The sequence below is a fragment of the Dermochelys coriacea genome, chromosome 24 (assembly GCF_009764565.3).
Source record: "Dermochelys coriacea isolate rDerCor1 chromosome 24, rDerCor1.pri.v4, whole genome shotgun sequence".
NCBI classification, from domain to species: domain Eukaryota; kingdom Metazoa; phylum Chordata; order Testudines; family Dermochelyidae; genus Dermochelys; species Dermochelys coriacea.
Window position 1 is genome coordinate 1729373 of NC_050091.1, and position 12193 is coordinate 1741565.

General features: G+C 55.1%; 1 protein-coding gene across 2 annotated transcripts; it reads left to right on the top strand.

The window, feature by feature from the left end:
• Nucleotides 1–37: 37 nt before the first annotated feature.
• Nucleotides 38–6454, top strand: S100A14 (S100 calcium binding protein A14). Of its 2 annotated transcripts, XM_038382829.2 has the most exons (4): nt 38–1790; nt 2085–2291; nt 4018–4164; nt 4652–6454. In XM_038382829.2, the coding sequence occupies exons 2-4, from the start codon at nt 2259–2261 to the stop codon at nt 4772–4774; spliced, it is 303 nt and encodes a 100-aa protein (XP_038238757.1). In that variant the 5' UTR covers nt 38–1790; nt 2085–2258; the 3' UTR covers nt 4775–6454. The 2 variants fall into 2 exon arrangements, with proteins under 2 accessions (XP_038238757.1, XP_043357801.1); XM_043501866.1 differs by having other exon boundaries at nt 38–2291.
• Nucleotides 6455–12193: the final 5739 nt, after the last annotated feature.

The following is a 12193-nucleotide window of genomic DNA, read 5'->3' on the forward strand; positions in this document are numbered from 1 at the left end:
CTTGCCCCACACAACCGGAGCCCAGCAGCCAGAGGGGCTGGGAGGCGATGGGAGGGCAGGGTCTTTGGTGGAGGGGGGAGGACTGCCCTGGCCGAGCCTCTCCCACCAGGTCTTAGGGGACGCTGAGTCGCTGCAGAGATTACCGGTACCCCCCCGAAATCCTCAGCAGCAATCTTCCCCCCCACTCCCCAGGGCCCTGGCTACATTCTCCAAGGGACCTTTACTGAGCCATGGGTGACGATGTCTGGGTTTGAGACTCCCAACAGTGCCCGAGAGCCCAGGGGCTAAGCTCAGACTCAGCCTGGCTAATTCACCCAGCCTCCAGCCCCCATGCCAGGAGCCATTAGCCCTGTCCTGTGCACAGATGGCGAAGCGACTTGCATGAGGTCACACAGCGAACTGGTGGCAGATCAGTCCTGACTCCCAGCCCCACTGCTCTAGACACTAGGCCCCACTCCCCTCCCAGAGCTAGGAATGGAACCCAGGAGTCCTGACTCCCAGCCCCCCTGCTCTAGCCACTAGTCCCCACTCCCTCCCAGAGCTAGGAATGGAACCCAGGAGTCCTGACTCTCAGCCCCCCTGCTCTAGCCACTCAGACATACAGAGAAGTCCCAGGGAGGCAGTGCCTAGCAGGGGATGGGCTGAGGAGAGGGATGGGGCCTTTGGGTAGCAGAGGAAAGTCATGAAGGACAAGTCTTGCCAGCCAGTCCTTTGCATGCTGGGCAGACCAGGACACCGGGGCCCCTCAGAGAGGCCTGCTGGGGTGGCCGTTGTGCTGAGAGGAGTGATCATCCTGGAGGAGCCTTCAGCACCAGAGGCCAGGAGCGTTTCCACCCTGCTAGTTCTCTGACCTGCTGCGCTGAACCCACGGGGCCTCCCCCTGCACGCTCCCTATGGCCACCGCCCGAGAGGCACCCGCCTGGGGCCTGGGGGGTGGCAGCTGTTCGCACAGGGACCCCTCACCCTCTGCTAAGATGCAGCCGTCTCTGGGGTGGAGGCAGCAGCTGGTTACCAGCCCCTCAGAACACACCATGCCAGAGCAGCATAGGACAGGACAGGAAGACTCCTTAGTCCCGGGAAAGTATGTGGGAGTTTTAGCTTGGCTGCAGTCACTTACGCTGGTATTTGGCCAGGCCACAGGGGCTAACACCCAGGTGGCAGGGGCTATTCAGTGAACACCAGTGGCTCTGAGTTTTAGATTTCCCCTGGAAGGCATTGCCTCTGAGAGCAGTGCACCTCCTAGCCCTGGGCTGGGGCCTCAGGGTCAGCATCGCCCAGCCCTGCTGGCCATTCCTGGCCTGGCCCCAGCGGTCCCCCATTCACATCCTGAGCCGGCCCCACCCACCTCGCTTGGGAAAGCTGACGAAATCCTGGCTCCAGGTGCTCTGGCTGCACGCCAGGAACACGCCTTCTGCCAGCGTATGCTAGCTTACGGCCGGGGCGCTGGGCTCGAAGCCGGCCAGGGCCCAGCTCCCAGGTTCCCCTTTGTGTCTCTGCAGTGGGGGCGTGGGGGCAGATGAGCTGCCCCCACAAGCTGGCACGTCCCGTGTCCCTGGTACTCTTTGTGCTGGGTGGTGACTCGGGCTGGGAATGGCAAACCTGGCCGTGGAGTGGGAGGGGCCCCAGCCCCACGCTGGCCCCATGCCAGGCTATGAAATGAGACACCTTGCACCACAGCTATAACTTGCGGATAACTTGGTGAGGTGTCTCCCACTCACACCTCTCGGCGGTATAAAACCCGGTGGGGGACCAGCCCGCCCCGTCCCATCCCAGAAGAGCCTTTGGAGCAGGTAAGTGGCCTCTTCCTTTCCCAGCCCCTTCCCGACTCTGGCTGGGGGATCGCACCTGCTGGGTATCCCCCTCCCCCAACTGCCTCCCCCACATGCTCCCCTCTGGCTTTGCCCTAACACATTGCTAGGGGAGAGGCACGGGACATGTTTCAGCAGCTCCCTGTGATCCCAGAGTGCTGTTCCTTGCTGTGCACTTCCAACCTGCCCTGAGATCTAAAACTCCAGCTTCGGAGGGAAGATCAGGGGGAGCTGCGAACTAACCGGGGCTTTCCCCCCTTCTCTCTCCCACTCCAGCAAAGCCCCAGCATCTGATGTGAAGCCAGCTCTTGGGAGTTCACCCAACACCTTGATTCAGCTCGGATCATAGAAGGAGCCTGGGTCCACCCCCTGTACCGCTCCCAGCAGCATCCCACGGGAAAGCCAAGCAGGAGAGGGAGCTAAGGAACCAGAGTGCCGGAGAGACGCAGCATGGGCCAGTGCCACTGTCACAAGAAGCGCAAGGTCAATGAAAGAGCCATTAGCTCCTTAGCGCGCCCTCTGTCATCCCGAGTCCCATGGGGAGAGTTTGTGGGATCCCTCTGGCTGTGCAGGGTGCTTTTCTTGAGGATGTATCTGAAGGCACCCGGATCCTCAACTGCACTTGGGACCAGCAGTGCACTGGGAACAGTCCGGTCCTGGCTCAGGGAGATGGGACTTCTGGGGTCTTTCCCATCTCTAGCTCCTGTGACTTCAGGATGAAAAAAGGAACTCTCTAGGGGCCTGATCCAAAGTCCATTGAAACCTATGGAGAGATCTCCCCTGGACTCCAGTGGGCTCTGGATCAGCTGTTCTGAGGGTCTGGTCTCAAGTATCTTCAGCATCTAGATACCAGTTTAAATCTGAGATGCTGCTTTCTCGTGAGTCCCACGCAAAGCGGGGCTCCAAGGCTGCCATGGCCAGTTGAAAGCACGGCAAATCAGGGGGCATTTCCCAGCTCTTGCAAAGCTAAAGGTCACATTGTTCTGGGTTGGTTTAAAAGTTGTTTCAGCAACTGTTAAACTAACCAAAGGAACGAAGGAAACAACCTTGAAAGTCTCCTGCTTTGCTCTGCGTTCCAATGGGAGGGTTAGTCCCAGAGTCCTGGGGTCAGTGCTGAGGCCAGCAGCCATGCTGATTTACACCAGCTGAGGATTTGGCTGCTCCCCTGATCTGAGCTCCTGTTAGGAAGGATCAGGTCCCTGTAGGAGACCTGTTCAAAGCTGTTCTTAAGGTCTATTATTTTTAATAGCTATCCCTTTAGTTGGTAGATACTGGCTTAGCTGTGCGTAAAGGGGAGAACCTCCATGCTGGAGCAAACCGCAGCAGCTCTTCCCTTGACATGCAGCTTTGGGGAATTCGTGAAAGCGGCAGAAGAAATTCCGGATAAACCTTCCGAGGGATGCAAATCTGGTCATCTTTAACTGCTCCCCTCCCCCCATTTCAGCCTCCTGCGGGGAAGAGAGGACTACTGTACCATGCTGTTTGGTAGATACTAGGTGCCTACTCATGGGTGACGCTAAAACCCATTTCAGATGGGCACCAACATCCCTATGGGGACTGATCCATCTGCTACTTGTATAGCGAGACAGAAGGATCCAGTCTCAATTCTGGGTGCAGCTCTTGGCAGCAGACCAATGGAACTGTGTCTGCTTAGGCAGGAGCTAGGATAACATACCAAGGGCTCTTGATTTTCAGGGCAAAGCTAATCAGCAGCTGGTGGGCAGGTGGGAATTTTCCCTCCTGGCAGAGTCCTGAAGCAGCTAGGTGAAGTGTCGAGCACTAGCCACTGCTGGGGACAACAGGCTGGACTAGGTGGACAGCGTTTCTCATTTGGGTCTGGCCGGAGGTAGGACCATTCTCAGCTCGTGTCAACTAGCTCCATTGACTAGGGGTGCCATGGTTCTGGTGAGACATGGAGGAGGGGTGTCAGAGAAGATGGATCATTGGTTGTGGTGTGGCAGGGTGGGGAGATGCCTGCCTAGACGGAGCACTGAGCTGTTCCACTGCAGCTCCCGGGAAGAGGCAGAGCCAGCCCCAGATCGCTCAGCCAGGCTGATGTGGGATCTGGGCAGCCTTTGATCTTCCCCGGGATCTCAGCGAGTGAGGCTGGGATGTTCTCCCTTGGTCTCGAGCTACTCCTTGCATCACAGCTGGGCCTCCTTGCCTCCTCCCCTGCTAAACGTCTCCTCCTCCTGCCTGTGGGCTCTAGGACAGCCAGGAGCTAACTGACGTGGAGAGGGCGATCGAGATCGTGATCAACAACTTCCAGCGCTACGCGGTGAAGGGGCGGAAGGAGTGCCTGACCCCCAATGAGCTCAGGGAGCTGGTGGTGCAGCAGCTGCCTCACCTATCGCAGGTAAGGGGAGCCCTCAGCACCGCCCCCACCCCCCCAGCAGGGCTGGGAGATTGTTGGTTCTGGGATAGGCCACTGATGTCCAGGGTTTGGAGCAGAGTCACGGTGGAGAACGCTAGGGGTGAAATCCCTCAGGGAGGGGGGACCATGAGCGGTGGAGTGGGGGTGATGCAGCAGGGTGGGGGACATGGCTGCCCACTAAGCTGAGTGGTGTTACCAACCCTGAACCCACTCCCCCCAAGATTCCAATGCAACATTCCCTCCCCACTGAACCCTCCAATCTGAGCAACAGCCCCATCCCGCTGTGTCCTCACTACCTCTACCATACTGTGCCCCCATCTCTTCCAGCAAAGCAGACCCACCCCAACAACATCCTCCCTCACTGCACCCCCACTTCCCATCCCCCTTCCCATCTGGGTGGGTGGCTCCCTGCTCCCCCCACCCAGGGTCTCTGCTGGTTTCTGATGACTCGCCCCACTCTCCTTCACAGCACGTCTGCTCACTGGATGAGAAGATCGAGTGCCTTGGGGACCCTGATGAGGCCAAGCTGGAGTTCGGCGAGTACTGGGCCATCATCGGGGAGGCAGCCAAAGGCTGCCGAGTGAAGAAGTAACAGGCCTGAGGGGAGACACGGACCATGGGGCCTCAGACCATCGGCATGGAGAGCGAGCAAGCAAGACTGTCAGCCATGATGTGTTGTGTTGAAAATGCAGTGTTAATCCTTCTGGGGCACATCTCCTCTCTCCTTCCCTCAGCTCAGGAACCTCTTCATTCTGGGCTCTCTCTGCCTTCCTCTGAGTCTAGAGCCTTTTCAGTCTGCTCTAGAAACCTCTCTCCCCTCTGCTCACCTGCTCTAGAACCTTTTCATTTGCCCTTACGGTAGAACCTATAAATGCTGGGGGGGGGTTAGGGGGGTGTTGTCCTCCAGCTTTGGCACCTTAAATTCATGGACATCAATCTGTAGAAACTTTAAGCCCTAGATTTGAATCTTGCCAGTTTTGGAATCTTAAAATGTGCCATTTTCTAGCTCTTTTGCTCTAGAACCTTGACATTCTTGGGGGGTTTCCCCGCAGCTCTCGAACCTTAAAGCGCAGGGGGTTTAGCTACTTTACTCCGGAACCTTTAGATTCTGTGGTTCCATCTGCCCAGCCCTGGAACCTTCCCCTCCTCCTCTCCCTGGTTCCTTGGATCACTGCCCCGAGCACTTGCTGTCACCGGTTTGGGGTTCAGAGCTGGGCATTGGCCCCTCCATTCCTACAGGTCGCTGTCAATCTCCAGGGAGGGGTGTTTGGGAAGCGGCTGACAGCCACCTGGCCCTGCCAACCCTGGGGTAGCTCACTGCATCGGGTGGAAACTATTACTCAAGCCTATGGGGAGAGGGGGCTGGAAAGAGAGGGGAGGGGGCCAGGAGCAGGGGTTAGGTGTGGGAGGCAGGGAGGGGTGAAGGGCAGTTCAGGGTGCGACATGAGGCTGTTGTGGGTCTGGGATCTTTGATTTGTCTATGGAGTGTGGGGTTGAGCTATCGGTTCAGCTGGCTCCATGTTGAGGGGGCTACCTCCGCTCTCTAGATTGACACTGTGGTCCCAGTGCCATATGCAGGGTTGAGGGGTGGGGGTCGGAGACCCCCCCTCAGCACCACCCACCCCCCTCTGCAGCGCGACGAGCATGCAACACCCCTAAGCACCCCCCACTCTGACAACTGGATTCTCAGAATTGTAACAGAGCCCCAGCACGTGAAGGCTCTGCGGGGCGGGAGGGGCACAGCACACCCCAACATCCAGGCTCTCTATGGACCCCTGACACGCTTGACACCAACTCTGACCCCACACCCCACCGAGGTGCATCCTGGGGGTGGGGGTTGAACTTTCCACTGGAAGGAAGCAGAGGCCAGTGGTTACCGCCGGGGGTGTCTGCGAGTTAGGACTCCTGGGTTCTAGTCCAGCTCTGGCAGTGCAGGCTAGTGGTTAGAGCAGGGGACCTGTGGTAAGCCAGGACATCTGGGTGCTACTCCTGATTCTGCCATTGCCCTTGCCAGTCCCTTCCCTCCTCTGGACCTTGGTTTGTAGCCCATTGCGGGGAGGGGACCGTCAGGCTCCAGACACGGGGCACAGTATTATTGGTATTAAGTGTTCATCCCTGAGCTGGGACTGTTACCCCGGGACTGGGGAGAAAACACCTCCCCCTCCTGCTGCCCCCAGCCGGTCCGGAGGGGGCTCTGCGCTGGGCCGGCAGCCGCTTGTATCGCTTGCTAAGGTTTTTGTATAAATCAATAAAAGAAACATCTGGAAAAAAAAACATCAAGGTCCTGTTCTCCGGTCTGTGTTGGTGTGCGAACCTGCGAGCGGGAAGCACAGAGCCCAGCCTGCAGCGGGATCCCCGGCACAGGGGGAAGAGCCCGGGGAGGGACCAGGCGGGGTAACCCCGGCCTCAGCCAGGGAACAAAACCTAGGCTGCGGGTCGGCTCGCTGGCTCCATGGTGGGCCAAACTGGGAAGGCACCCTGGGGCCTGAGCTGGGAGGGGAGGTCGGGGCCTGAGCTAGGATGGGAGGGTCTGGGCCAAAGCTGATATGAGGGGGTCTGGGTCTGCCCTAGGACAGGGGCAGGGTCTGGGTCTGGGGCTGGAGCTGGGACGGGCGAGCCTGGGGCCTGGGGCCCATCTTCCAAACCACGTCCAGGAACCCGAGTTCCAAGCTGCGGGCGAGTGAGGTTTGGACCCTGGGGGCTGCGTTCCGAGGTGGGGCCAGGAGCCGAGTTTCCAGTGAAGCCCAGTCCCGGGTTGTGGCCATCGGGGGGGAGCCGTGTAATGCCCGTGCTCTGTGTGTTCTCAGGATGGAGCCCAGCAGAGGGGCCCGTTCCTGCCGTGTCTCAGAGTCATTCATGCCCCGGGTGAAATTCAGGGGGCCCGACCCTCCCTGTACGGGGCCCAGACCCAGCAAGGTGCCCGGCGTCTGCCACCTGCCACTCTTCTGTGGCAACCGGGGGGCAAAGCACTGAACAGAATAAACATTGGGTCAACGGGGTCCTGGCTGTGGAGGGTGAGAGGCTGAATCGCCCTTGGCCAGCTACAGCTCCCACCCCTCACTGGTGTTTGGGGGGAGCAGGATGGGGCCCCTGGCAGCAAAATTAGGTTGTGGAAGAGCAGTGCCACTCCAACTGCATCCGGATGGGGAACATTCCCATCCCCTTGGCTGTCTGGTTTGAGATCCCGCTGAGACACCCTCCTTCGCCCTCTGAACCAAACCTTGGGCTGAGCTGACCCTTCCCTTGAGGTCCCATGTAAACCCTGCAATTGCACGATTGAGTGATGGGTGTTTTCTCAGATCAGACTTTGAGGGCTGGACACCTGATAGGGGAGTCAAGCTTGCAGGAAGTGGGGTTGAGTCACTATATTCACATTATTTGCCAATGCCAATACAATAGAAAGCCAATCCAGTGGAGAGGAAACTCCCTTTAGGCCCTGCCTGGAGCACATGGGAGAGCCCAAGGGGGTTGGGGAAAGGTTGGCAGGTCACACCTGTGTCGGGTGCTCCTGCAGCATGTCAATGGGTGTAGTGACCCAGTTCACCTGGAACAGGCTGTGTGTGACTGTTCTCTCGCTGCGGGGCACATTTCACAATGAGAATGAATATTTATTGTTGCTACCGTGACAATAAATCAATGGAAATTAAAAAGGAAGGGTGTGGGGTATCTTTAATTACATAGACAGGGAATGTTTCAGAGTAGCAACTGTGTTAGTCTGTATCCGCAAAAAGAAAAGGGGGACTCGTGGCATCTTAGAGACTAACAAATTTATTTGAGCATAAGCTTTCGTGAGCTACATCCAATGAAGTGAGCTGTAGTTCACGAAAGCTTATGCTCAAATAAATTTGTTAGTCTCTAAGGTGCCACAAGTCCTCCTTTTCTTTTATAGACAGGGAATGTGTCTCATAGACTTGAAGGGTCAGAAGGGACAATCATAAACCTCTGGTTTGACTTCCTGCATGTTGCAGGCCACAGAATCTCACGCACCCACTCCTGTAATAGACCCAGAACCTGTGGCTCAGTTGCTGAAGTCCTCAATTCATGATTGACAGGCTTCAAGCTACAGAGCATCCGCCATTTACACTAGTGCCAAATGGTTAGAGAGGGAGGAGGGGGAAGTGGGAGCCCGGATGCTTGGGTTCTACTCCCAACTCTGGGAGGGGAGTGTGGTGTAATGGATAGAGCAGGGGATCAGCAGCCTGGGCTCCTGGATTCTACTCCTGGTTCAGCCACTTACTCACAAGTTATTTCTCCAGGAACGGCTACAGCAATAGGAGCCTGCCTCAGGAGCCATCGGTGAGAAACATTTGGAAAGTCTTTGGAGGCCCTGGGATGAAAAATGAGGGCCAGCTCCAGTCAGGGGGCAAGCAATAAATCCCGGTGAGTCAGCTGTGACTCTCCACTCCCTCCGTATTTGGACACTTCAATGTGTTGAACGTTAATGGGAATGGCTGTGTGCTTGTGCTGGTGTGCGGCTCTTGTGCCCTTCTACGCCCCGTCTCCCAACATGGGCAGAACATTTGTTATTCCGCACTCACCATCCTCTTGAGAAATGCAGAATCAGTCTTTGTACAGCACCTTGCACGATGGGGTGCTGGTCTCTGATGAGGGCCCCCTGGGTGCTACGGTTAGGGTTACAATATTTGAACATTCACAAAAGAGGACACTCCATGGGGGGCGGTATTTGCTCACGCCTCCAGCTCCGCCCCAACTCCACCCTTTCCCTGCCCCCATTCCAACCCCTTCCCCAAAGTCCCCGCCCCAACTCTACCCCCTCCCTGCCCCATTGGACCCCCTTCCCCAAATCCCCGCCTCGGCCCTGCCTCCTCCCCTGAGCGCGCTGCGTTCCCCCTCCTCCCCCTGCTCCCAGCTGCACGAAACAGCTGTTTTGCAGCGTAAGCGCTGGGAGCTGGGGGGAAAGGCGGGCACTCTCTCGAGTGATCAGAATTCACTTTCTTTCTCAAATGATCAACATTCACTCTCTTTCTCAAATGATCCACTCTTCTTTGGGGAAAAATAATATTGGCAAAATCCTGGACATTTTTAGATATTTAAAAATTCCTCCCAGATGGCGATTTAAGAACCAAAAAGCTGGACATGTCTGGGAAAATACGGACGTATGGTAACCCTAGCTATGGTCAGACAAAGACTAATAACAAATGCACTTCCCTATGAGCACCTGCCCTTAGCTTCACCTTCAGCTTCGCCAGGAGCTCTCAGGAAATTGCCCTTAACCTGTTGTGGTCACTGAGGCAAATGATCGCAAGGGCCCTCTTAATTCTTCTTACTGTTTGTACTGCAGTAGCTTTCCCAAGAGGTGACAACTGGGGATCGGGGCCCTGTGGTGGTAGGCACTATCTGAGCCCCTAATGGACCCCCGACCCCTAAGAGCTGGGTACCGAGCATCTGCAGCTCCCCTTGACTTCAGCTGGAATGGTGGGGGAGCCCAGCAGACCTGAAAAACCTGTCCCTTGGGGTCAGCTCATAGTTGGGTGCAGGTTGGGGTCCGAGGCCCAGATGCACCAGGGCCCAGGGGCTGAGAACACTGCTGAGCACTTGAACATCTAGCCCTGAGATCTTCAAACACCTGGCCCTTGGTGGCTCGATTTGGGCATCCCAAGAACCCAGCTCTGCAAACTGCTCCAGGCAGGCAGACCCCCAGAGTCTCTCTGACTTCACTTCACGTCAGTGGCCACTGAGGAGAATCCAAAGCTGGTTTTGACCCTTCTAGCTGATGCGAGTGGATTGGGTCAGCAGTGAGAAAAGTTCTCTCAATGGACAACCAGCTGGCTGGGAATTTTATTGCATATGCAACTACTCTGAGCACACCCACCCCAGGCTGGCTTTTAAAATAAAGGGCTGGATGCAGTTATGACACTGCCAACGACAGAGGAGTAACGAAACCTCATGATTCAAGGCGTGAACTGCTTGCCTGGAGGGATCAGGACAGGATTTCCGCCCTTCTGTGGTGTATTGCATGAATGAGATGGCACATTCAGAGGACGATGAGCTTTTGTTCCTTTAAAACTTATGTCACACATAAAAATCTGGCAAGATGCTGCACAAATAAAATCTGTTTTTTCCTCAGGTTAATAGCCCTGTATTTTTACCCAAGTGGCCCAGTTTGTACCCACAAATTTGCATCTCAGAAGAAATTCACCCATCTAACCTCAGCATCTCGTCTCTGCATTTCTAAAGCTGTACAAAGGGACACAACTTGCTAAATGCAGTTAATTACAGAGGCAAATTTGTAAGTGCGGATGCTGGCCAAGAGGCACTCCAATGCACCCAAAGTCTTTGATTTGTAAATTGCCTAATGGTCAGCACTGAAAAAGCCCATAATCATGGTTTGTCTGGCTTAGCCGGTTCTGGGGGAGCAGGGCTTTGACTAGGGCCAGTTCTGTCCTAAAACCACAGGGCCCCATTCTGAGTTCAGGTTTCAGAGTAGCAGCCGTGTTAGTCTGTATTCGCAAAAAGAAAAGGAGTACTTGTGGCACCTTAGAGACTAACAAATTTATTAGAGCATAAGCTTTCGTGAGCTACAGCTCACTTCATCGGATGCATTTGGTGGAAAAAAGAGAGGAGAGATTTATATACACACACAGAGAACATGAAACAATGGGTTTATCATACACACTGTGGCTGCTACTCTGAAAACTGTAAGGAGAGTGATCACTTAAGATAAGCCATCACCAGCAGCGGGGGGGGGAAAGGAGGAAAACCTTTCATGGTGACAAGCAAGGTAGGCTAATTCCAGCAGTTAACAAGAATATCAGAGGAACAGTGGGGGGTGGGGTTGGGGGGGACAAATACCATGGGGAAATAGTTTTACTTTGTGTAATGACTCATCCATTCCCAGTCTCTATTCAGCCTAAGTTAATTGTATCCACAAAAAGAAAAGGAGTACCCGTGGCATCTTAGAGACTAACAAATTTATTAGAGCATAAGCTTTCGTGAGCTACAGCTCACTTCATCGGATGCATTTGAGCTGTAGCTCACGAAAGCTTATGCTCTAATAAATTTTTTAGTCTCTAAGGTGCCACGGGTACTCCTTTTCTTTTTGCGAATACAGACTAACACGGCTGCTACTCTGAAACCTTAATTGTATCCAGTTTGCAAATTAATTCCAATTCAGCAGTCTCTCGTTGGAGTCTGTTTTTGAAGCTTTTTTGTTGAAGTATAGCCATTCTGAGTTCAGTGACACCAGTGCAAATTCAGAGGGATTCCACTGCTGCGAATTGAGTTGCTCCAATTTCACATGGGTGAATTTGACATGCGATGCCCCTGAGTTGGATGGTGTTGCCTGAAGTTTTCATTGGTGTAACTGGGATGAGAATCTGGTCCTAGCTCTGCTGAAGTCAGTGGTGTTACCCTTACTCGCCCCTCTGTTACTGGGATCAGAATCTGAGCCACCCTTTCTAACTGTGGGATTTCCTCATTTTCCTCTGGAGCGCCAAGCACCAGTCATGGCCAGGGTCCAGAGTAGCAGGACAACGGGCGGTCCTAGGGAAATGTCTCTTGCTTCCTGAACTGAGGTGAACAGAAATTTGCCATTGACTTAACAGCAGTTGGACCTTGTCTTCTCTTCTGCAGTCACTGATGCCGTGAGGCTGTTTCCTCCAGTGGGATATGTCTGCCTTGCCACCTGATCAGTGCAACTCCCACCAAGACACAGCTGTATGGTTTGCATCCACCCATCTAGGTCCAGGGAACTGCAGATGGGAGAAATGGGTCTGGCCACTTGGTAGCCCCCGTTCACACAAGGAAAGTTATGCTGGTGGAACCTCTGTGTCTAGACCAGGCTTTCCGGGCCTCGCGTGAGCGATACCGTGCATCACCCGTGGGAAGGAGTTTGCTTTGCTCAGACAGTCAGGCCTGTGTTTTGCAATCGGTTGAATTCCTGAAGCCATTTCCGGGAGCCCCAAAGCCAGGCAGAAACGCCCCAGGAATGTCAGCCTCTGCCAAATGAGGCTGTGTCTCTTTAAAAGCCAAGACGAGGCCTCGCGATACG

What these genes read in the sequence shown, in the direction of transcription:
- S100A14 (XM_043501866.1), top strand. Translation starts at nt 2,259, where the DNA reads ATGGGCCAGTGCCACTGTCACAAGAAGCGCAAG. An exon ending in ACTGTCACAAGAAGCGCAAG is followed by an intron (nt 2,292 to 4,017) that starts GTCAATGAAAGA and finishes TGTGGGCTCTAG; the next exon opens with GACAGCCAGGAGCTAACTGA. An exon ending in AGCTGCCTCACCTATCGCAG is followed by an intron (nt 4,165 to 4,651) that starts GTAAGGGGAGCC and finishes TCTCCTTCACAG; the next exon opens with CACGTCTGCTCACTGGATGA.